Consider the following 23,358-nt stretch of genomic DNA (forward strand, 5'->3'; position numbering starts at 1 on the left):
CTTTCATAACTGAGAGACCAGGGGTCTGTCCCCTCTGCCTGCTCCCCCAGTGGGTCACAGAACATCACCATTCTGGCCGCCTGGGTTTTACCAGAGCAAATCATGCAATGACCAGCAGCTGGCTGGGGCCCTGCCATTTGCACTGTCTGCTAGCAAGCCTGCGGGGGTGGGCACAAGCTTGGACAAAAGCCAGAGCCCATCTTTGAACTAGGCCTCACAGGGGCAAGTCCAGACAGGCAGGGAGGGGGTCATGGGCTGAGGAGAATCTGCGGGGGTTTCAATGGCCAGAAAGGAGGGCAAGAGGTGGCATAGTTTCCAGCTGCAGGCTTTGGGGTCAGGTAGTCCTGTATTTTACAAGAATGCTTACTTCCTAAGAAGAACATGGATTAAGGACATAAATTGCATAAAATGTTCAGCAAAGCACACAGCTGACAGAAAGGACCAGTAAATGATTGAACTGAGCTTTGCTGTCGATGATGCAGGGGGCAGCATTTATCAACTTGATATCTTTGTTTTTCAGGGCTTGAAGATACTGGAAATCTATTTGGTTACAAATTCCTGTGCTAGCCAGAGGATGAGTAATGAGTAGGCGTGAGAGGTTGAGGCATTCAGCTTCCCTGCAAATCTTGGTATAAGTCACGTCCTTCTCTATAGGTTGGAACCACAGAGCACAATGAGTACGGTGAGTTTTGTAAGTTCATGATTTTATTTTTTCAGGCTAAACAATTACTTCATTCCTTGTGTACCTTAATGAGAGTACCATAAAGGTGCTTCTAGGTAACCCTAGTTCTTAAGGGAGTGTGTACAGTATCTTCCGGTAGTTACACCAACCTACTTGTCTTTGGTCAGAGTCCAGTGTTTTGGGTGGTGCCCTAAAGACAGAAGGCTGAGGATGGTTGAGGGTTTTGAAGTTTTATACCTCCAGAGCAGCTGTCAGCGTCCCAGAAATATTAGGGCTCTGGTTTATTTAATTATTTACAGCCCAGTTTTCCGTTTTTCCTTCTATTTCTTTTCCCTGTGTAGTTCTTGGTCCGATGTGAGCATCGGTAGCGGTAATAATCCTGGGTGAGTTTTCTTACAGTCAGTGACCAAAGTTGGTAAGTCATTGTAACTCCTGTTTAGAGCTTTTATCAGACTGCAGAGGCAGCTCTGGTTTGGTGTAACCCAGATGTCACCTGGAACCCCTTGAGTCCAGAGAGTGCCTGAAGGTCCCCCTCCCCACGTTACTGCCTACTAACAGGGCTGCTTATATGATCTAAACTCAAAACAGCTGTTTTTTGAGATAGTGCATTCATATCAGGTGGACCAGATGTGAAACTCATACTCTTTTTCCAGGTTCCAGAAGTGCTGTGAATGGTGTTGGGTGGAGTGCAGGATAAGGCTGAAAAACCAGTTCCCAGGGTGATAGAAACTGGTAGAAATCCTGTAGACTCTGTTCACTGACCCCCACCCCCTCCCCTTGGCCCATCCCTTCCGACCACTCCTGGCCCGCGCCACCCCCCACCCCCCCCCCCCACCCACCCCCGCTGTGTTCCAGACCCACTGTTGACATTTTTACACAAAAGGACCTTGTTTCCCTGGAGCTACCTTTTTAAAGGGCAGGTGACCTCCCATCTTGGTCCCATATCTGCAGGTTGCCACCACAGTTCACCTGCAGGGAAACCTCCTAAGCCTGGGCACCTCACCTCTGAAGCCCACGCTCTGCCCAGGCAGGATCTGGACAGAGCAGTGTAGCCTCTCATAAGAGTGTGTGAGGAATTTGATTAACGTTTCCTCAGAGTGGTGTGAATAACTTGTGTGGTGGTGATCGGATGGTCGGTTTTGACTGGAAGCAGTGAGGGCTCTGCTATTAAAAAGCAGGAGAGCGTGACAAGAATGATAGGAAGGCAGATGGGGCAAAGTCTTGTCCCATATTCCCTGGTTTCTTGAGCCTGGCCCTGTGCTAACAGCCACCTCCTCCCTGCCCTCAGGGAGTGCAGGTGGAAGAGGAGGTGGAGTAGCGGTTCTGGAGGCTTCTGGGAGGGGGGGAGGGAAGAGGAGGAGGTCATGAGATGGTCAGCCAGAGAGCATGAGGAACGTCCCCATGATGGAGCTCACAGGTGAGTAGGTTCCTGAAAGCTGTGTAAGAACTGGCTGAGTGAAGAAGGGAAGGGATGGGTGATCCAGGCTGGGAAGGGTGCCAGGTTAAGGTCAGGGAGAGGCTGAAAGAGCAGCCAGGAAAGGACTGCTGTTGGTGGGGGGTGGGGGTGGGGGTGAGTGTTGGCAGGACACATTACTGCAGTGACCACGACGGGGTTTTTAGGCTTCAGCACCTGGACTTTGGCCAGGACCTATGACTGCTTCTTACCTCCCTCAGTGGAAAAGCTGCACAGGTAGGGGCATGAAGGGTTCTGTTTAGCAGTGTCTGCTAAGACAGATTTGGTCCTTTTCAGAGGATGGAAGATACAAGGGCAACTTCAAAGAGAATGGGGTAGAAGTTAAGGAGCCCTAAGTAACCTGGTAGCTGCTGGGGAAACTCATATAAACACCAGGTAGTGGACTCGGGCCTGGGTGCCAGCTCCCTGGAGGGACAGAGCAGCTCCTCACTGGACCGTTGGGAACAGCTGCTGTCGCTTCCCTCTGGGCCTTCCTGGGGATGCTTCCCTGTTCTTAGATCCATGGGAGTTGCTCAGCCCAGCTACATTTCCGAAACTTCTCAAGCTGCCATTTGATAAGAGAGTCAGAACACAAACGGAATCAGGCTTCTCTCTGTTGCCAGAGTTGGGCTGGGTGATGGATGTTCCTGAGTCTTGTGCAAATCTCATGGACACTTGGCTGTCCTCTAGCGTTTCCAGGGATAGGATGCCTAGTGAGATGTATAAGGAACTAGGGTAGTAATGCTATCTTCCGACAGCACTCGGTACTGTACATACAGTATGTCGCCTCATCCTTAGGAGAGCTCTGTGAGTCTAGTACTGGTGAGGAAGTTCAGACTTAGTAGTGAAGTAACTGCCCCACATCGCCCAGTGTGAAGCAGAGCAGGCCCGGTGCCAGTGAGGAGCAGGACAGGCCAGGGGAGAGAAGAAGCACCGAAACACAGGGAGCCAGGTTTGGGTGGGGCCGTACAGGGTGGGAGTGATGAGGCTGCAGGTCAGTTGGGTGGTTCTGTCTCTTGAGGAAGATGGCAGGGGGCGGGTTCTCAACTCGTCTTTCAGGGCCAGCCAGGCCCCAGCCGGGCCACAAATGCTGGAGCGTATTGGTAAACCAGCTCAAGGACGTGGAAGAAAGGCTGGTTCAGGGAGTCTGGGCTGCAGATAGGCTGATTAACAGCTCAGACCTTCCAGAAGGCATGTCTCTCGGGCAACCCCTGGGAACAGCCTTTTAAAAACTTTGGTTCTTAGAATACCTACTGTGCAGCACAGGGAACTCTACTCAACGCTCTGTAATGATCTTTGTGGAAAAGAATCTAAAAAAAGAGTGGATATATGTATATGTGTAACTAATTCACTTTGCTGTATAGCAGAAACTGCACAACATTGTAAACAACTATACTCCAATGAAAAAAATTTTTTTTAAGTTTTCATCACAAGAAAAAAAAATAAAACTTTGGTTCTTGGAGCTGTGGCAGGTGATTATTAGGGTGTAAACTACAACTTGATAGTATCCTAAAAGGTTAGAGGCCAGAAACCTTTCCCAAAGAAAGACCCACTTTTCACAGTGAATAGAAACTTGGAAACTGAAGGGCTTTGGGCTGAAAAACAGAAAGGGCTCAGTAAGGCCAAATACAAATCCAAGGAAAATAGGTCTGTAACTTTTGGTTAAAAGAAGGGGTTTCTGGCTAAATCCCAACCTGGACCAGAGGCTTCCATACAGTTATGTGTCATGTACTTTTGACAGACCAATAGTCTTTATAACAAAAATTTTACTTTATAGAATTTGTATTCACTGTATTTTCCGGATGATTTCTCTCTATAAACATTCAGTGTTCTAGAATCTCAAGTTTCGAAAGGACCCCGACCTCAGGTCTGCTCACTGGCCTCCTCTTCTTCTTAATGAGTTGATCTTTTTGTTCTTCTGGCTGAAATCTTACTGGTCAGGAGCTTATGTAACTTTCTTTTTCCCCCCAATACCCTCAGAGAAAGCGTCGTGGAGGATCACTAAATTCTAGACAAGCCCAGAAGCGAACTCGAGAAGCATCCTCCCCCCCTGAGATGGCCCTGGAGGCAGAACCCATAGAACTTGTGGAAAGCGGTAAGATTGCCAGTGACACCGGGCATGAGTGAGCACATATGCCCAACATGCCACCAGCCAGCCACGGGCCTTGTGCAAGTTACACAGCCTGTAACTCAACCTTAGTTTCCTCATCTGACATGGGGGATAACGCTGTGCATACATATGCAGTAGCTGCTGCATAGAGTTGTCATAGCGCTGAAAGGAGTCAGTGACACAGAACACTTAGAACAGTGCTTGTCACATAACACTATACAAGGTTTAGCTTGTATCAGTGTATTTGTAAGACTACAATCTAAGACTCGCCTACCGTTCGCAAGTTAAAAAAGCTAAAGTGAGCAAAAGCTGCCCCCTTGGTTACCCTGAGACCTCCACAGGTTTAGAAACAGCCACTCAGCCGGGCTAATCGTCCAGCCTTTTGGGGCTGTGCAGCATGGAAGTGGAGACTGCTGTGGGTCCACCTCTTCTCTTTGAAACTGTGCCTCAACTTACTTGGCCTTGGGAAGTACTCAACTTTCTTCCTCTCTCCTTCATTAAGACAAAAAATTGCCCCAGCAGGCAGACTTGTTGGCAGAGCTGCGTGTGTTGGAAGGAGTTTGGTGCAGGCAGAGGCCAGATTGGCTTTTTCCCCTTCTTCCTGCCTCTTCAGGGGAGTGGCAAATGGCCTGAATCAAGTCCCTCAGCTCTGCATGTAGGAAGATTGTTTTTATAATTATGATGCCTGAAAACTGACATTCGAAGAGAAGCAAGCAACTTGTCTATAGATTTCATGGGCCCTTCAGAGGAGTGAAGTTCTCTGTATTGTCTCTGTGGTCTCTGAGCTTCACTTCTAACATAAATTCACAGCCCTGGGCTATCCACCCCAAAGCTGATGCCCTGGTGTCTGAATTCTGCCACCCTTCAGGAGAGGCTGGTGCAGGAGGCTCCTCATTTGGGACCCTGAACCCACAAGTGGAATCTCCAACCTGGCCAAGATCCACTGCTTTCCACTGCAGCACTTCTCGTCCTCAGTCAGTCTTACACCCGTGTGTGCAGGGCTGTATGCACAAGCTGCCTGTTGGAATACCGTTTTTATTTGTAGGAGCCAAAAATTGTGTCCATCAGAAAGAGAGCGGTTCTGTAAATTATGGTATATCCATATATGGACTATTCTTTAAAAAGAATGAAGTCATTTTGTATAAATTACGTTGGACATCTTTGATGTATTGTGGTTTTTATTCCTGTGAAACCTTTTAATACATGAGAACAAAACAAGTTTGAATATGTTAAATGTATTACAAGTCACTTTCCCTGAGTATTAAACAAACATTATTTCTAAAAGTTCTTCCCTCCTACTTTTTAATGTTAATAATAATAGAAACAAACATGGTTGTTAAGTCTTGTTTCAGTTTATATAAATGGAAGTTGTACCCTGCCCTTCCTTTCTGCCTGCTGGAGGTAAGTGCTGGTGACCGTTTGGCACGTGCCTTTCCCCCCCGTCCTGTGCTCAAGTAGACAGTGCGCTGTCCTCTAGGGCTCAAAGGCAAGTTGCAGAACAGGCTCGACCCATTTGGGTGGGTTGGGGTTCTAGGGGACCAGTAAATAAACCCTTGCTGTCCACCCAAGTGGGAAGCACTTGAGAGCTAAATGGAGATTGAAACGTAACTGATGATGGTGCAGAGCTAAGCACGACCGGAGGTCTGAGGGGAGCAGAGGTTTCAGACAGATCCATCCCAGAGCCCAAGCTGAGCGTGCTTGGTCCCTTCCCCAGATGTGCACCCCCCATCCCACCTCAGGTAAGTCACTGCCTCTCCCCTGTGAATGAGCTGAGCAGGTGCAGGGCACGGAGGCCTAGCAGTGTGGCAGTGTGAGGACACGGAGAGGTGTGCGTGTGCACAGACACACACAGGATGGTGTATTTGTAAAGCCCATACCCTGTTAGAGCAAAATTCTGGAAGAGTATTCATTGCCTGTCACCCCTTTACTCCTGTACTTCAGGGATTTTAGTTTGGTATAAGACTGCGCTCTGTTTCTAATCATATTAATAATGAAACTTAGAGCAGTAGTCCTTTACTTTCCTCCTAAAGCTTGTTAAAATGCTTTATTTTGAAGCTGGAGATGAAATAGTGGACCTCACCTGTGAATCTTTAGAGCCTGTGGTCGTCGACCTGACTCACAGCGACTCTGTCGTGGTAAGTGCTGGAGCGTGAGGATTGCCCTTTCTTGGCTGTGGGCCCCTGGCCTGCACGTCTGAAGGCCTTGGTCACAGGCTACAGCTTGGGCTAAAGAAGGCATGCTTTCAGTGACTGGTGCTCAAGATGGGAAATGTTTCAGGAAAATCATTTGTTGTGACTTTATTGCTTAAATTCATCACATTAGTAAATCTGTGTGACCCTGTCCTTTACATAGCTGGCCATAAAGGCTTTTGGGGAGAACTCTGAGGCCCGATCTCTCTTTGGTCCCTGATTCTACACTTACACTTAGCCTCATTCACCTTGTCCATAAAATGGGGATAATGCCATCCATGTCAATAGAGTATTGTGAGGATTAAAAGAGATCCTGTATTTGAGTGCCTGGCACCTAACGTGGTGCCCAGTAAAGCTGAGTAAATGTGAGTTTACACCCTCGCGGCTGGTGGGAATGGGGATATTTGCTCAGCACTGCCAGTGGGAAATCTCTCGAGTCCCAGAAGCAGCTGCCTCAGAGGATGCAGGCCCCCTGCATTGCCACCTGATGCTTTGGTTGTGTCGTGCCTCCAGGGAGGGTGGCACCTGGGAGGCTGCTTGTGCCCCCTCCCACAGGGAGCATGCCTGCCCCCTGTGCGGCCCTCAGGAAGGAGACCTGGTCTGGTCAGGGGACATGTGGAGAAGCCGTTCTGGCAGACTGGCTCCACAGGTCAGGGGTGCATAGCTGTCTGTGGGTCTGGGAGTATGGTCAGCCCACAGACCCACATCCTGAGGACACACTGGCCTCTTGGGATGCTTCTGCAGTGCCTTTTGATGCAGTGTGCAGTTGTGTGGAGTGGAAGTGGTGACACCCTGGACGGTCTTGGGCCAATAGGGGGCAGGTGCTGCTGAGGGCTGCGGTTTGGTGGGGCGAGTGGGGTTGCTAGGAGCTGAGTCTTCCCGTTGGCCTTGGGGCTGTCCTGGCTGTGCTTAGAACTGTAGACTAGGGCTGCACTGAGAAGCTTCAAGACTTTAAAAGGAGAAAAGCGAGGACAGGGAACTGTCTTGACAAATTAAGAGATTTAGACTCTGGTCAGTCTGAAACTGCTGGGCTGTCCTGTGGTGTGTCCTTCCCTGTCATTCCTCCCCTCCCACTATCCCAAAGGCAAGGCAGCTGCTCTTGCTGTGTCATCAGACCGTCCCCAGCAGATTTTGGATGAATGCTCAGGGGAGACCGTGGCCCCCAAACAGGAGGCAGTAATTTCCCTGGAGACCGGTCGGAACTTTCTGAGATAAGCCTGAGCAGGTTTAGCTGTAAGTGGTCCCTTCCTGGGCCTGATTAGTGTGATTGCTAAGGCAGGGGTCCCCAACCCCCGGGCTGCAGACCGGTACTGGTCCGCGGCCTGTTAGGAGCCAGACCGCAGAGGAGGAGGAGAGCAGCCAGCGAGCAAAGCTTCACCTGGGGCCCCTCATCGCTCCCCATTGCTTGCATTACCGCCTGAAGCATCCACCCGCCACCCTGCCACTGGTCCGCAGAAAAATTGTCTTCCACAAAACCGGTCCCTGGTTCCAAAAAGGCTGGGACCGCTGTCCTAAGGTACACACATATTGGGTTGGCTGAAAAGTTCGTTCCGGATTTTCCGTGACATCTTATGGGAAAATACCTGAATGAACTTTTTAGCCAACCCAGTACATACAGCTCCGCTGCTGCTCCCTGCAGGCTCCCGGAGGTTCTGGAAAGGTAGCTTAATTTGGTACCTTGGCTGGAGCCTCAGCCCAGTTGCTGATTAACACTTAAAAGTGCTGCCAAGTCCTTAATTTCTCCAATACTCGGTGTCCACCTGCAGTGTGCCAGGCCCTGGGGAGATGGCCAGGATTCTGCTCAGAAGACCGTATTTTCTGCCCTCAAGGAGACAATGATTGGTGGCTTCTGTTGGGTGACAGACCCACATCATCATGTCCCCTTTTACACCTTGGTTTTGTTTTGATGGCCAGTCTGCCCTCCCTACATGGGCTTCTTTTCTGAGCTTTCCAGCCTTCTTCCTGTTTCTCTGGGTGTGGAGAGTCATTGAGAGACACCAGGATGGGAATGCTAGAGTTGGGGGAGCTGCCCTGGGAGTGGGTGGATAGCCAGGGGCAGGTGGATAGGTGAAGGGGAGGCTAACTTGAGAAGCAGGAGTCCTCGCTTCTCGTCCCAGAGGCACCGGCCAGTTTGGTCGGAGGACTTACCTTCCCATGGCCTCAGTGTCCCCAGACATAGAATAATTGTTTTGGACTTAATAGCACCCCTTATTCTAATCATCCTTCATTCTTTATTGGTGTTTAATAAATCCAAATGCCAGTTTTAAAATTTACAGTGAGAAGTATACCTGAGACTGAAATTCTCACTCTCTAAAGCAGATCTACTTGGAAAACCTAATAGTATTATTAACTTGTCAAGGGGCATCTATTAGAGGAATTACAAGTTTAGGGTTACCTCAGGCCCTGCCTACAGGAGAGTATGAAATGAATAAATATATCGTTTCCCAAACTGGGGTAATCTTAGCAGTTCCGCCAGAATGCAGGGGGACAGGCTTAAGTGTACCACTTGAATCTCACCCGGGAGTAGCTCTGCATCTTTACATCCGGGATCCAGGGACAATGTTAGAACTCTTGTGAACCCTCTTAAGACTGGATGAGAAACTATGCAGGCTGTTTTTCTAACTCTAAGGAATCCTAAACCTCTGATGAATTAGGAGAAAATTTAAAAGCTGTAAGGTGCAATGAGACCTTGTACATCTCTGCTTTGATATTTTCCCTCAAAATTTAATTTATTTTTGGCATTGCATACCCAAAGAAGGCCGTTACTGCTGGGTCCTAGGGTGTGTATATCTTTGATTGTCACTAGATAGTGACAAGCTGTTTTCCAGAGAGGATGTACCAGTTTAGGCTCCCACCAGTGTTGGAGGTTCTTGTTCTTCCACATCTCACTGCCACTGTAACTTTTAACCAGTCTGGTGTTGCCTAGAGCATCCCATGTGGTTTTAATGTGTGTTTTCCCATCACTGGTGGGGTTCGACATCTTGTCATGTTTAGTGGTGTTTCATTTTCCTCTTTAGCAAATTGCCTGTTGCAATCTTTTTTGTTTGTTTGTTTTTGCGGTACACAGGCCTCTCACTGCTGTGGCCTCTCCCGTTGCGGAGCACAGGCTCTGGACGCACAGGTCCGGCGGCCATGGCTCACGGGCCCAGCCGCTCCGCGGCATGTGGGATCTTCCCGGACCGGGGCACGAACCTGTGTCCCCTGCATCGGCAGGTGGACTCTCAACCACTGCACCACCAGGGAAGCCCTTTTTTTTTTTTTTTTTTTTCCTTAAACACTGAGTCTTTTTTTCTACTCATTTTTCTGTGTGATTGTTGACCTTGTCTCATTTTTTAGGAATTCTTTATAAGTTCTAAATATGAGCCTGCCATCAGTTGTGTTTTGAATCTGCTACTCAGAGGCTTGTCTTTTCTCTTTTTGGTTTATGTACAGAGGTTCTTAATTTTAATACAGTTGAATTTATCAATTTGTTGATGAAAATCCCATACCATAAAAATATGTTCCTCTATTCCAAAAGTTTTACTGTTTTGCGTTTCACATTTAGGTCTATAATCTATATGAGTTTTGTGTATGTTTTTGGTTTTTTTTTTTTGTGTGTGTGGTATGTGGGCCTCTCACTGTTGTGGCCTTTCCCGTTGCGGAGCACAGGCTCCGGACGCGCAGGCTCAGCGGCCATGGCTCACGGGCCCAGCCGCTCCGCGGCACGTGGGATCCTCCCGGACCGGGGCACGAACCCGCGTCCCCTGCATCGGCAGGCGGACTCTCAACCTCTGCGCCACCAGGGAAGCCCTTGGTTTTTTTTTAATTTGTTTTATTTATTTTTGGCTGCATTGGATCTTTGTTGCGGTGTGCGGGCTTCTCATTGCGGTGGCTTCTCTTGTTGCAGAGCACGGGCTGTAGGCATGTGGGCTTCAGTAGTTGTGGATCGCGGGCTCTAGAGCGCAGGCTCAGTAGTTGCGGCGTATGGGCTTAGTTGCTCCACGGCATGTGGGATCTTCCCGGACCAGGGCTGGAACCCGTGTCCCCTGCATTGGCAGGTGGATTCTTAACCACTGAACCACCAGGAAAGCCCTTTGTGTATGGTTTGAGATAAGATTAAATACCTCTCAGTGAAGATTTATAATATTCCCTGGAGTGATTTTGCAAGTCTTTTGTTAGAAGATTTATTTCTAGGTACATAGTATTTAGAATGCTATAAAAAAAATGGTGTTTAAAATTTTCACTTTTTTGTTTTTATTATTTGCTAATATAAAGAAATGCAATTGGTTTTTCTTTTTTAGTGTAACAGTTCTTAATTTGTAAATCTATTTATTTATTTTTATTTTTGGCTGCATTGGGTCTTTGTTGCTGTGTGCGGGCTTTCTCTAATTGCGGTGAGCCGGGGCTACTCTTTTGTTGCGGCGCGCGGGCTTCTCATTGAGGCGCTTCTCTTGTTGCGGAGCACAGGCTCTAGATGCACGGGCTTCAGTAGTTGTGGCCCGCGGGCTCAGTAGTTGTGGCTTGCGGCCTCTAGAGCGCAGGCTCAGTAGTTGTGGTGCATGGGCTTAGTTGCTCTGCAGTATGTGGGATCTTCCCAGACCAGGGCTCGAACCCATGTCTCCTGCACTGGCAGGCGGATTTTTAACCGCTGCGCCACCAGGGAAGCCTTTAATCTGTAAATCTTAGAATTTCTTTGTACACAGAACAAGTTTTGGTTCTTCTGTATTTCCCTTTTTTCTTTTTCCTTGGCCTTAACGCACTGGCTAAAAAATTCAACACTGGCTGAATAAAAATGGTGACAGTCATGGACATTCTTGTTTCATTCTAAATCTGAAAGAGTCCTTTCAGAGTTCCACCGTTAAATAAGACTTCTGCTGTTAAGTTTTTTCGATTTGTTTATATCCTTTACCAGAGTGGAAAAGTTTCTCTATTTCCTGTTTGGCTATAAGTTTCATCTTGAATCAATGTCGAAATTTAACAATTTCATCTAATATTGCTTTTTCCCCTTTCATATGTTGAAGTGGAGAATTACGTTGTTTTCTAGTGTTAGACCACTTAAGCATTGTGGTCATGGCATTTTCTTTTTATGTTGCTAGATTTGGTTTGCTAATGTTTTATATATAATTTTGCCTCTATTTTTATGAGTAAGATTGGTGGTCTGTAATTTTTCCTTATAGAGTTCTGGTATCAGCATATTGGTATCTTGACGAAGTGAGTTGGGCACCTTTTTTTCCATTCCACAGAAGATTTTGTAAGATTGGACTATTTCTTCCATGAATGTTTGTTAGAACTTGACAGTGAAGTACATAACCTAGAGTTTTAATAGGTTTTGGTAATTAAATTTTTTAGGAATTTGTTGATTTCATCTAAAGTTTTCACTTTTATTTGCATAAATTTGTTCATAATGTCTTATGTTCTGTGCAATCTATAGTGATGTCTCCTTTTTCATTTCTGATACTGGTTATTTGTGTTTTCTATTTTTTTAGATTAGTATCACCAGAGCTTTATTAGATCTTTCAAAGAACCAACTTTTAGCTTTGTGGATCCTTTCTCTTGTAAGTTTTTCATTCATTGATTATTCTTTTCTTTGTTTGAGTTTATTTTGCTGGTTTTCTAATTTTCATCATTTCTTTTCCAATAAATGCATTAAAGATTATACTGTCTTTAGCTATATCTTACAAATTGTGTTACTGGTACTTTACATTTAATTCAACATATTTATCAAATTTATATTTTTTAACTTCCAAATATATGGGTGCTTTCTTTTTGTTATTGATTGCTTGCAGTATTGGTCAGAAAATACATTCTGTATGTCAGTTCTTTGATACTTACTGGGTCTTGCTTTAAGCCTGGCTTGCCCCCGATGGCTGGCCTTCACTAGATAACCTGCCCCCATGGTTCCTGCCTGGATTTTGGTTTCTCTGTGGGGCTTTCAAAAGTAGGCTTCAATTTTTAAAAAATCCTCTGTGCTTTTTTTCCCTCTGGATTACTGTATTCCCTATACTGTTGACCTAATTCTTCTCTTTATTTGATGCCTCTTTATTTAAAAATATGTATGTTTTATCTTGTTTTTGGTTGTTTTCAGTGGAAAAATAGATGGAAATACCAGCCTGCCATTTATTGGAAGTCTCTGCTTGTTTTCCATCCTTCTGCTTTCTTTCTTTTCTTAATTTATTTATTTATTTTTGGCTGCGTTGGGTCTTCGTTGCTGTGCATGGGCATTCTCTAGTTGTGGCGAGCGGGGGCTACTCTTTGTTGTGGTGCGTGGGCTTCTTATTGCGGTGGCTTCTCTTGTTGCAGAGCACAGGCTCTAGGTGCGCAGGCTTCAGTAGTTCCAGCACGTGGGCTCAGTAGTTGTGGTACACAGGCTTAGTTGCTCCGCGGCATGTGGGATCTTCCCGGGCCAGGGCTTGAAGCCATGTCCCTTGCATTAGCAGGTGGATTCTTAACCACTGCGCCACCAGGGAAGTTCCATCCTTCTGCTTTCTTATCTGGTTTGATAGATGAATTAAAATTTTCAGACCACTTTTCATGAGCATTTGCAGTATGCCAGTCTGTGTTCCAGCTGGAAGTCATGCAGTGATGGAAAAGAGCCTCACTCCTCTCGTTAAGAAACTGAGTCTTCCAGGGGGAAGTTATTTAAAATGGTACTTGCTTGGACTATTTTCCTTCATTGAATTTCAAAAGATTGTTTCTTTTAAAGTCAGGTTGGTTTTCCTGGAATCTTTCTTTGTTCTGTTCCCATAGTGTACTAATGTATAGAGCTATTTGTGTTATACTCTGTACCTCACCTGGTTTATGATTTATGAGACTCTTGAAAGGGTCTGCTTGGTGAAGGCTTCCTTGCAGGCAGGGATAGAGCCTGGTCCGTCTCTGGCTGGGAATAGTAAAGGGCATGAGAGGTACACAGTGACCGCTAGAATGAGTGAATGAACCAGTGTAATTATATATGAAGGAAAAAGAGCCCAGACATCATATCCAAGAACTGGGGAAATGAAACAGTTGTCCGTGGAATCTGACATGATTGCTTACTCGACTGGGATGTTCATGTCAGCACCAGTCTTCCTGGTGCTCGTGGCGGCGCTACAGTAAAAGTACTCTGTAATTGTGTGATGCGTGCACCTGTTGGATCTGAGGAGTATCCTTTGTGGGCACGGTGGTTGCATATGGCTGTTTCTTCCAGTGGAATGATGTGCCATGCTGCCTAGGAAGGTCATTTAAAGCAAGCAGCTCTCTGAGCTCCCAGCTGGATGAGCTTTCTTAGAAATGCCAGAGGTCAGCTTGCCTACAGAGGACCCCAGTGACCCTGCTACTTGGTTCCATTCTGTTGTTTCACCCCAGCATGTTGCTGTAGCCCTAAGAATGCCAAGCGTTTTGTCCACTAGTAGAAGAAGAAAGGCTTATCCTGCCCCACTGACCAGGAGTCTGTGACACGGGTGTCAGTGTTTGCAGGTGTGCTTCAGAAGCTCACAGGGGTTCTGGGTGCCTGACTTGGAGTCAGTGTGCCCAGGTGTGGAAGCCAGCGGCACCGGTGCTCCTGTGGGCTGTTCATGCTCCACGCCTCTCCACTTGTCTCTGACACACTACCTGTAGTTTATTCTAGAGTCAGGAAAGAGAAGCCAGGTTGAAGGTGTGGTGGAATGTGTGGGTCTGAGCTTGAGCCAGTTTGTCAGTGTTGATTTGGCTGTACATACTAGGGGACTGGGGAATTGTTTCCGTTTGGTATTTTGTTTCTTTGAAAGGCCTCTCAGCCAGATGAGAGGCCCAAGAGCTTGTATTATTCCTATTTCCATCTGTTTACTCCTAGAGTCAACATTTCTGAAGCCCCGATGCTTTTCCCCACCTCTGTCTCTTGTGCTAGGTAAACACTTTGTTACCTGCAGGTCTATGGCCACGGGGAAGGGACATTCCAGAGCACCTGCAGACACCTGCAGAGTTCTTGATTTTTTTTTTTTTTTTGGCTGTGTTGGGTCTTTGCTGCTGTGCGTGGGCTTTCTCTAGTTGTGGCGAGCAGGGGCTACTCTTTGTTGTGGTGTGCGGGCTTCTCATTGCAGTGGCTTCTCGTTGCAGAGCACGGGCTCGAGGCGTGCAAGCTTCAGTAGTTGTGGCACGTAGGCTCAGTAGTGTGGCACACGGGCTTAGTTGCTCTGTGGCATGTGGGATCTTCCCGGACCAGGGCTCAAACCCGTGTCCCCTGCATTGGCAGGTGGATTCTTAACCACTGCGCCACCAGGGAAGTCCAGAGTTCTCGATTTGTTGCGATTCGGCTGCTGGGTGGAGGGAACACCAATGATAGTATCTCACCTCCATCAGCTAGGAGGTGGCTCCGGGTCACAGGAAGTCATGGAGCTGGGAGTCCAGGCTGTGGTGCCATTCTTTTCTGCCCTTTGGGCAAGAAGCCTCATCTCTGAGCTGTTCTTCCATTGAACATGGATGGGGACACAGTCATCACCAGTGAAGGAGGCTCTCTGGCTACTGTGTATTCATTTACCTAGTAGTTAAGTATGGAGCACCTGCCTGGGCCTTGGGACCTTCCTGGGGGCTCAGTGTTCAGGTCCGGCCCCGGCTTGGCACTGCCAAGAGGCGAGCTGGGTCTGGCTCACAAGAGCCTGTGGAGACCTGGTTGCCACATTCTGGTGGCCTGGGACCCAGTGGCGTCACATTCCATCCAGGTGCATCCACACCTGGTCAGTGGTCCTTCTTGGCAAAGGGCAGTAAAAGCAGTGTTGCAGTGGAGGAAAACTGGGGTCTTCCCTGCCCACAGCAGAATTTCCTTCTGCTCTTGGCTAACTTCAGAGCTTCACTTCTAGACTTCATATGGACAGCACCTTCTGCCAGCCCAAGCTTGGCATGGTCCAAGTTCCAGTTCATGGTCCTGGTGATGAAGTTGACTGTTGCCAGTTTCATAGTCACACTTTCCAGCTTCTTCTGGGGTGAAGGGGAAGTGTCTTCAGTGGCTTCTCATCTGCAAAATGAAGATCTTTATGCTCAGACCTTCTTCCTTCCTGTGATGGCCATTTGTATTTGTCAGCGTTGAGGTTGGAAAAACCGAATCCACTCTAGTTATTCTGGAGCAGAAATGGATTTTAATACATGGGAGGGGGACTTCCCTGGTGGCAGTGGGCAGTGGTTAAAAATCCACCTGCCAGTGCAAGGGACGCGGGTTTGATCCCTGGTCCGGGAAGAATGCCACATGCCGCGGAACAACTAAGCCCGTGCGCCACAACTTCTGAGCCTGTGTGCTTAGAGCCCGTGTTCCGCGACAAGAGGAGCCACCGCAATGAGAAGCCCACGCACCGCAACGAAGAGTAGCCCCTGCTCGCCGCAACTAGAGAAAGCCCGCGCACAGCAATGAAGACCCAACACAGCCAAAAACAAATAAATTAATTTATTAATTAAAAAAAATATACGGGAGGAGTTGCTTCGTTTTGTTGTAAAGGCTGGAGGAGCAGGTGTCTAGGAATAACTCTGGACATCTCAGCCTTGACGCACCATGGGAGCTGCTACCTCTGCTCCAAGCAGAAGGATGGGAGGGGGCAGCTACCACCTGTACTAATCTCTTTGGGCTCAAGGAAATGCTACTGTGTCTCCTTGCTTGGGAGGACAGACCTGGGCTTTGGACATTGCAGCCTCGGCCACGACTGCCTCTTGATACCCGCATCTGTGTCCACCTACAGCAGCTGAAATATTCCTCCACCCTTCTGCCCTCCAAGTGGCCTGAGTGTATCCCACTGAGGGAGTTTAGTTCATGTCTAGGATCCCCACTGCAAGGGAGTTGGAATAGAGTTGAGCTTCCGATCTCTGCGGGGCAGGATGGTGTGCCAGAAAGGGTCAGCCTCCGTGCCCCCTGAACATGAGGGTAGCCAAGGAGAGGTGGCAGCAGGGCTTTCAACAGCAATCCTGAGAGCTCTCCTGAAGTAGTTGATGACACACACAAGCGAGAGGGAAAAGGGGTGCTACTGGTGATGGTGTAGACAGACAGGTAGTAGCTCAGTGAGAGAGCTGACTTGACAGGTTTGAAACTGTTGCAGAAAAGAATCTTAAGTTCTGAGTACAGGCACACCTTGGAGATGGTGGGCTCAGTTCCAGACCACCGTAGTAAAGTGAGTAAAGCAAGACACAACGAACCTTTGCGTTTCTCAGTGCATGTAAAAAAGTTGTTTGTGCTATACTGCAGTCTATTAAGTGTGCAGTCACACATTATGACAATGTGCATTCCTTAATTTAAAAGTACTTTATTGCCAAGTGCTGACCATCATCTGAGCCTTCAGCGGGTTGTAATCTCTTTGCAGGTGGAGGGTCTGGCCTCAATGTTGATGCTGCTGCCTGATCAGGGTGGTGGCTGCTGAAGGCTGGGGTGCCTGTGGGGATTTCTTAAAAAAGAAGACAACGATGAAGTTTGCTGTATTAATCGACTCTTCCTTTCATGAACAGTTTCTCTGTAGCAGCAATGCTGTTTGACAGCATTTTACCCAGAGTAGAATTTCTTTCAAACCCTGCTGCTGCTTTATCAACTAAGTTTACGTAGTATTCTAATTCTTTTTTGTTATTTCAACAATCTTCACAGCATCTTCACCAGGAGTAGCTTCCATCTCAAGAAACCACTTTCTCATCTGTATGAAGCAACTCCTCATTGTTCACGTTTTACTGTGAGATTACAGCAGTTCAGTCACATCTTCAGGCTCCACTTCTAATTCTAGTTCTCTTGTTTTTTCCATCACATATGCAGTTCCTTCCTCCACTGAAGTCTTGAATCCCTCAAAGTCATCTGATACGGTTGGAATCAACTTCTTCCAAATTCCTCACCCATGAAATCACAAATGTTCTTAATGGCATCTAGAATGGTGAACCCCTTCCAGAAGGTTTTTAGTTTACTTTGCCTGGATCCATGAGAGAATTTACTGTCTATGGCAGCTATCCTTACAAAATATATTTCTTAAATTATAAGACTTGAAAGTTGAAATGACTTTCATCAAGGGATCCATGGGCTGCAGGACGGATGTTGTGTTAGCAGGCAAGAAAACAACATTCATCTCATTGTCCATCTCCATCAGAGCTCTTGGCTGACCAGGTGCATTGTCAGTGAGCAGTAATATTTTGAAAGAAATCTTTTTTTCTGAGCAGTATGTCTCAGTAGTTTAAAATATTCAGTAAACGATTTTGTAAACAGATGTGCTGTCATTCAGGCTTTGTTGTTTCATTTGTAGAGCACAGGCAGAGTAGATTTAGCACCATTCTTTTTTTTTTAATTAATTAATTTATTTTTGCTGTGTTGGGTCTCCGTTTCTGTGCGAGGGCTTTCTCTAGTTGTGGCAAGCGGGGGCCACTCTTCATCGCGGTGCGCGGGCCTCTCACTGTCGCGGCCTCTCTTGTTGCGGAGCACAGCCTCCAGACGCGCAGGCTCAGTAGTTGCGGCTCACAGGCCTAGTTGCTCCGGGGCATGTGTGATCCTCCCAGACCAGGGCTCAAACCCGTGTCCCCTGCATTAGCAGGCAGATTCTCAACCACTGCGCCACCAGGGAAGCCCCTAACACCATTTTTAAGGGCCCTAGGACTTTTGGAATGATAAATGAGCACTGGCCTCAACGTAAAGTCATCAGCTAAGGAGAGAGTCAGCCTGTCCTTTGAAGCTTTAAAGCCAGGCATTGACTTCTTCTCTCTTGCTATATAAGTCCTAGATGGTATCTTCTTCCAATAGAGGCTGTTGTTTACATTGAAAATCTGTTGTTTAGTGTAGCCACCTTCATTAATGATCTTAGCTGGATCTTTTGGATAACTTGCTGCAGCTTCTACACCAGCACTTGCTGCCTTACCTTTGCAATACGATGTTATGGAGACGGCTTTTTTCCTTTAACCTCATGAGCCAACCTCTGCTAGCTTCAGACATTTCTTCTGCAGCTTCCTCACCCCTCTCAGCCCTCATAGAATTGAAGAGAGTTAGGGCCTTGCTCTGGATTAGGCTTCAGCTTAAGAGAATGTTGTGGCTGGTTTGATGTTCTATCCAGACCACTCATACTTTCTACACATCAGCAATAAGGCTGTTTCACTTTCTTATCATTGTGTGTTCACTGGAGTAGCACTTTTAATTTCCTTCAAGAGCTTTTCCTTTGCATTCCCGACTTGGCTAACTGGCGCAAGAGGCAGAGCTCTAGGCCTGTCTCAGCTTTTGACATGCCTTCCTCACTAACCGTAATCATTTCTAGGTTTTGATTTAAAGTGAGACATGTGCAGCTCTTCCTTTCATTTGAAGACATAGAGGTTATTGTAGGATATATATTTTTTTAATATTTATTTATTCATTTATTTATTTGGCTGTGCTGGGTCTTAGGTGCAGCACACGGGCTGTTTTAGTTGCGGCATGCAGGCTTTAGTTCCCTGACCAGGGATCGAACCCGGGCCCCCTGCTTTGGGAGGGCAGAGTCTAGACCACCAGGGAAGCCCCTATTGTAGGATTATTAATTGGCCAGATTTCAATATTGTTGTGTGTAGCGAGTAGGGAGACTCAAAAAGAGGGAGGGAGTCATGGAAGCGTTGTTCTGTGGAGCAGTCAGAACACACATTTATCAGTTAAGTTCATCGCCTTGTGTGGGTGAGGTCATGGTGCCCAAAACAATTACAGTAGTAACATCAGAAACCACCAATACATATCACCATAACGAATGTAATAATGATGAACAAGTTTGACGTATTGTGAGAATTACTGAAAAGTGACACAGACACGAAGTGAGCAAATGATGTTGGGAAAATGGTACCAATAGACTTGTTTGACACAGGGTTGCCACAAACCTTTAATTTGTAAGAAATGCGGTATCTGTGAAGCGCAGTAAAGCAAAGTGCAGGTGTGCCTGTAGTCAGGCGATGGGCTTGTCAAGTTCTCACTAGCTTTTTCTGTAGGCCTCAAACACAGGGTTGGATTGATCTCAGCCCTTGGTGTATGCTACTCTCCGTAGTCCCTGCATGGTCTACTTTGGCTGTTTAATTATTTTTAATAAAGCATTAAGCACTGCAAACCCTTCTGCCAGTAAAGGCTCCGTCTCCGGCAGTAGCCAACGTGGAGTGAAGACAAGGAGAACGGGTGGAGCTGGTTGTGAGCTTCAGGCCCCTGATGCCCTGTGGCATCGTTGTGATCTCACTTAGTTCTCACAGCAGCGAGGGGGCGCTGTGAGCACTCGTGCCTCTGTTTTTCAGAAGAGGAAGTTGGCAGTTCCTGAGGGTATGGAACTTCCCCAGGTCACGCAGCTCCCAGAGACTCACTAAACACCTGCGGGCTGGGGCGCAGTGTGTCAGCTGCTGGGAGGCTTTGCTGCTCCCGAGGATTTTGCATTTGAAACAGATGCTTCAATTTTATTGTTTAAGAGTTTAAAAGAATACAGAATATTTTATGTCAAATTAATTGTGTATTTCTCTTTTGTTTTTCTCCTTTTTCAAAGATTGTTGAAGGTGAGTGGTTTCCTCTCCTTCCTTGGGTTTGGGTACAGGACTGACGAGGGTGTGGGGGCAGGGCCTCAGGCCTTGCCAGCTCTGTAGGTGCGGGAACATGCCCAGGATGATGCCCTGCTCACGCCTGCAGTAAGTCCCCTTCCTGCTGAGGAGACATCCCCCTGGGCATCTGCACACAGCAGGGGCGGGGGCTTCTTCTCTTGGGAAGACGGGAGGGTGGTCTCCGTGCAGCTGGGACTGGCCTTTCCCAGTCAGAAAGGAGGGTGGGTGGTGAGGGTGGTAGGACTGGGAGGCCCTGCCCTGAACGTAGGCTCACATCTCAGAAAGGAGGCGGCCGAGGAGGAATGCCAGGAGGCTGCGCCAGGAGCACGCCGACAGCTGTGTGCTGAGCAGTGATGACGAGGAGCTGTCCAGGGACAAGGACGTGTATGTGACCACCCACAACCCCAGAAACGCCCGGGAGGAGGCCGCTACCGGAGCCAGGTACCGGCGTGCCCGCTGCTCTGCTGCTGCCGTGCTGGGGACAGGCTCTCTGCCGGGAAGCTTCTGGATCCGTGGGACCCCATCGTCCCTGGAGTGAGGATCCTCTTCCTTCCTCTCCATATTTTAGTGGAGAGGTTGGGGCAGGAAGCAGGGTATTAGAGATACTGACCTTAAGCCCTGGGCTCAAGAAGGGCTCGTTGTAGCATCTGGGTGGCAGGTGGATCTGGAGGTGGGCTCAGCTGTTCCCACTGTGACCAGGGCGTGCCAGGCACTGGCTGGGTGGGTGTGAATAGCTCCAGGCTGGAGGCAAGCCTCACCACCTGGGGTGGAGAACAGACCCAGCAGCCCCCGGCCTTCTGCAACAGCAATGCTTGGAGGAAGGGGGTGCTAGGCGCAGCCCCTGCCCCAGACAGGCTGGAAGGGGGCTCTGAGGGAGCATAGGCCAGAGGTGCGGGGCGGGGACAGGGCGACTCCAGTTGCCTGCGCTTTCTCTTGCCCCCATCTCTTTCCTCCCCTTTCTCATAGCCTCCCCCACCCCCATCGGCACAGCCGGCCATCTTGTAAGTGTCCCGGGTGCCTGTGCTAAGGCAGGGTCAGAGGAGGCTCTTGTAAGGGGATGTGGGCTGCTTACATGAAGCCACTTAAGAGTAATTGATGTTTGCGTTTGCTGAGGAACTGACATGAGCACTGTGATTTTAGGCCCTCTGGTACTGTCAGTTGTCCCATCTGCATGGACGGGTACTCGGAGGTAAGCAAACTTAGCTGTGTCTTCCCTGATTCTGGTTTTCAAACTGCTTCAGTGAAAGAATTAGATGAGAGAGCACTCCTCACTGGGTGGGCTTTGATGCCTCTGTTTTGCAGTCACGCTTGGGTTGGCACATGGCTTGGCACACCTCTGTGAAGGGGGAGGGTGCCATCTTCTTGGACCCTACAGTCTTGAACTCTGGGCTGCCCTGTGCAAGTGCATCAGTCCTGTGTATTCCCTACCTGGCCTAATTGGAAGCTGCTAGTGTTCACTGTGGCCCCAGGCCCTAGGGCATTGCCCCACTGGGTGCCTGGGGGTGCGTCAAACCCCCTTGGGCTGTCGCTGCCAGAGACTGGCTGCTGCCTCTACTCTCGGCTTCAGAGACACCGCTCATACTTGCCTGAGCCTACAGAGCAGCATCTCTAGTTCTCCAGACCATCTCCCTGCTTTTCCTGCTGCAGCCCTTGGCCCCCCCTCCTCTCATTCGGCATCTTAGAGATGGGCGGGAGTGGATTCTCTGGGGGCTCCCGCTGCTCTGGTACAAGGCCAGACGTGAAGCCTGTTCTTTTTTATGTTTTCTAGATTGTGCAGAATGGACGACTCATTGTTTCTACAGAATGTGGCCACGTCTTCTGTAGCCAGTGCCTCCGTGATTCCCTTAAGAATGCTAGCACTTGCCCAACATGCAGGAAAAAGATCAGCCACAAACGGTACCACCCCATTTATATATGAAGTGTTGAGCTGCTCAGGAGAGACGGATGGACAGACAGAGCCTGGCTGGGTTCTCTACGGCCTTACATGGGCTATCTGCCGCCAGTTTCTTGAGCTCAGAAAGACTATTTCAGAATCAACGCCTGTAATGTAAACTGTTCTCTTGTTTCCAACCCCGTCTTTGATCCTTTTGTTACCTCTAGTTTGATGCTGTGGAGCTGGACCCAGGGCCCTCCCAGCCCAGGGTCTACATCTGCTCCTCTGGGTAGTCTGGTTCCAGGGTAGGAGAGAGGGAGTCAGGCACATTGGAATTGAGAATCATGGTTCCAGCCTCTTTCCGGAACCTGCACGTTTGCCAAGAAGTTTTCCCCATTTGGAAAGTTTGCCCCAGCTTCCTACTGGCAGTGTGTCGAGGGCTGGCCCCGGTCGGAGAGCAAACAGGTCCGCCCAGCTCTCCTGGGCACGCTACCTCCTCCCAGGCATCTGCTCACCACAGTGACCAAGCCAGACAAGGTCCATCTGGCCTGAGGATCCCAGGTGCAAGCATGGCCCCGGAAAGACCAACCACTGGCCTTTTTTTTCTTCCCTTGAGTTTCAGAGGTCACCCGTGATTCCGCCTGCATTGATGTCGGGTTCCTGCAGATCACAAGGACCTCTGCAGGGCAATCTCCAGTTTTCTAAGAACGAAATGTGCAATAAAGCCTGTTCTTTGCCTACTTTTCAGCAGCCCAGGAGATGTAGCACTCTTAGTGTCCTTCAGAGGCCTCATGTCGCCTACGGAGCAGTGCCTGTCTGGCCCCGTCTGGTTCACCACCTGTTCTCAGGAACTTTACCCATGCCCGAGTTCACCTGGCGCAGGCCGTGCAAGGTCAATGGGGCAGGCACGTCGTCGAGTATCCTCTCTCTTTTCTGATAAAAATCCATCCTGTGCTATCCACATGTCCTCCGGTCCTCAGTTCCCACTGCCTAATGTCTACTCAAGCATAGACCCTGGGCGGTGGTGGCAGTAATTGTGGCCTTATTAGCCGCCCGTGTCCATGCTGTTGCCCAAGTCACAGCCGACCTGCGTTTCAAAGACCTCGGCTCTCCAGACTTGAGCTGGGCACCCCCCACCCCTGCAACTGACATTCATTTCCGAAGCTGCTCTTCTGGCCACTGGGCTTTGATCCTTTGGGCTTTGATTGCTCTTTAGGTTTTGGTTGGCAACGTACGGTGGCCTCTCCTCCCCAGGGGCCCAGATAACACCCTCTGCTTGACTACACGTGGGTCAAAGCCTCTGGTCGCAAGGAGGCGGAAGGTGGCCCGAGCTGACCTGAGCTGCCCCCCTGCCGCACAGGGCTTGCCTCCACCTCTGTACCCCTCCTTCCTCCGAGGCCTTCAAGCCAAACCAACAGCCTTTTCGTGTGAAACATCTTCGAGGTGGAAAGGGGGCCGCCTCTGGCTTTGCTAGCAATAACTGACCTTCAGTTTCTCCTTCTGGAGGAGCAGGGACTCAGCACAGAATTCACTTTAAATGGGGCTGAAGGAGTATCCCTCCTCTATGTGAAAAGAAAATTGTTTCATTCT

At 48.5% G+C, this 23,358-nt stretch overlaps 1 protein-coding gene across 2 annotated transcripts; it reads left to right on the plus strand.

Moving 5' to 3' along the window:
- The first annotated feature begins 551 nt into the window (after nt 1-551).
- Nucleotides 552-21,835, plus strand: RNF4 (ring finger protein 4). Of its 2 annotated transcripts, none has more exons than XM_079713524.1 (6): nt 552-682; nt 4,116-4,230; nt 6,301-6,394; nt 20,181-20,336; nt 21,036-21,084; nt 21,664-21,835. In XM_079713524.1, the coding sequence occupies exons 1-6, from the start codon at nt 674-676 to the stop codon at nt 21,811-21,813; spliced, it is 573 nt and encodes a 190-aa protein (XP_079569650.1). In that variant the 5' UTR covers nt 552-673; the 3' UTR covers nt 21,814-21,835. The 2 variants fall into 2 exon arrangements, with proteins under 2 accessions (XP_079569650.1, XP_079569649.1); XM_079713523.1 differs by having other exon boundaries at nt 6,301-6,377; nt 20,164-20,336.
- Nucleotides 21,836-23,358: the final 1,523 nt, after the last annotated feature.

Source organism: Hyperoodon ampullatus, assembly GCF_949752795.1.
Source record: "Hyperoodon ampullatus genome assembly, chromosome: 1".
NCBI classification, from domain to species: Eukaryota; Metazoa; Chordata; class Mammalia; order Artiodactyla; family Ziphiidae; genus Hyperoodon; species Hyperoodon ampullatus.

Excerpts from the sequence above, each read along its gene's own strand:
- RNF4 (XM_079713524.1), top strand. Across the intron at positions 4,231-6,300 it reads CATAGAACTTGTGGAAAGCG|CTGGAGATGAAATAGTGGAC; the intron begins GTAAGATTGCCA and ends TTTATTTTGAAG. Across the intron at positions 20,337-21,035 it reads GAGGCCGCTACCGGAGCCAG|GCCCTCTGGTACTGTCAGTT; the intron begins GTACCGGCGTGC and ends CTGTGATTTTAG.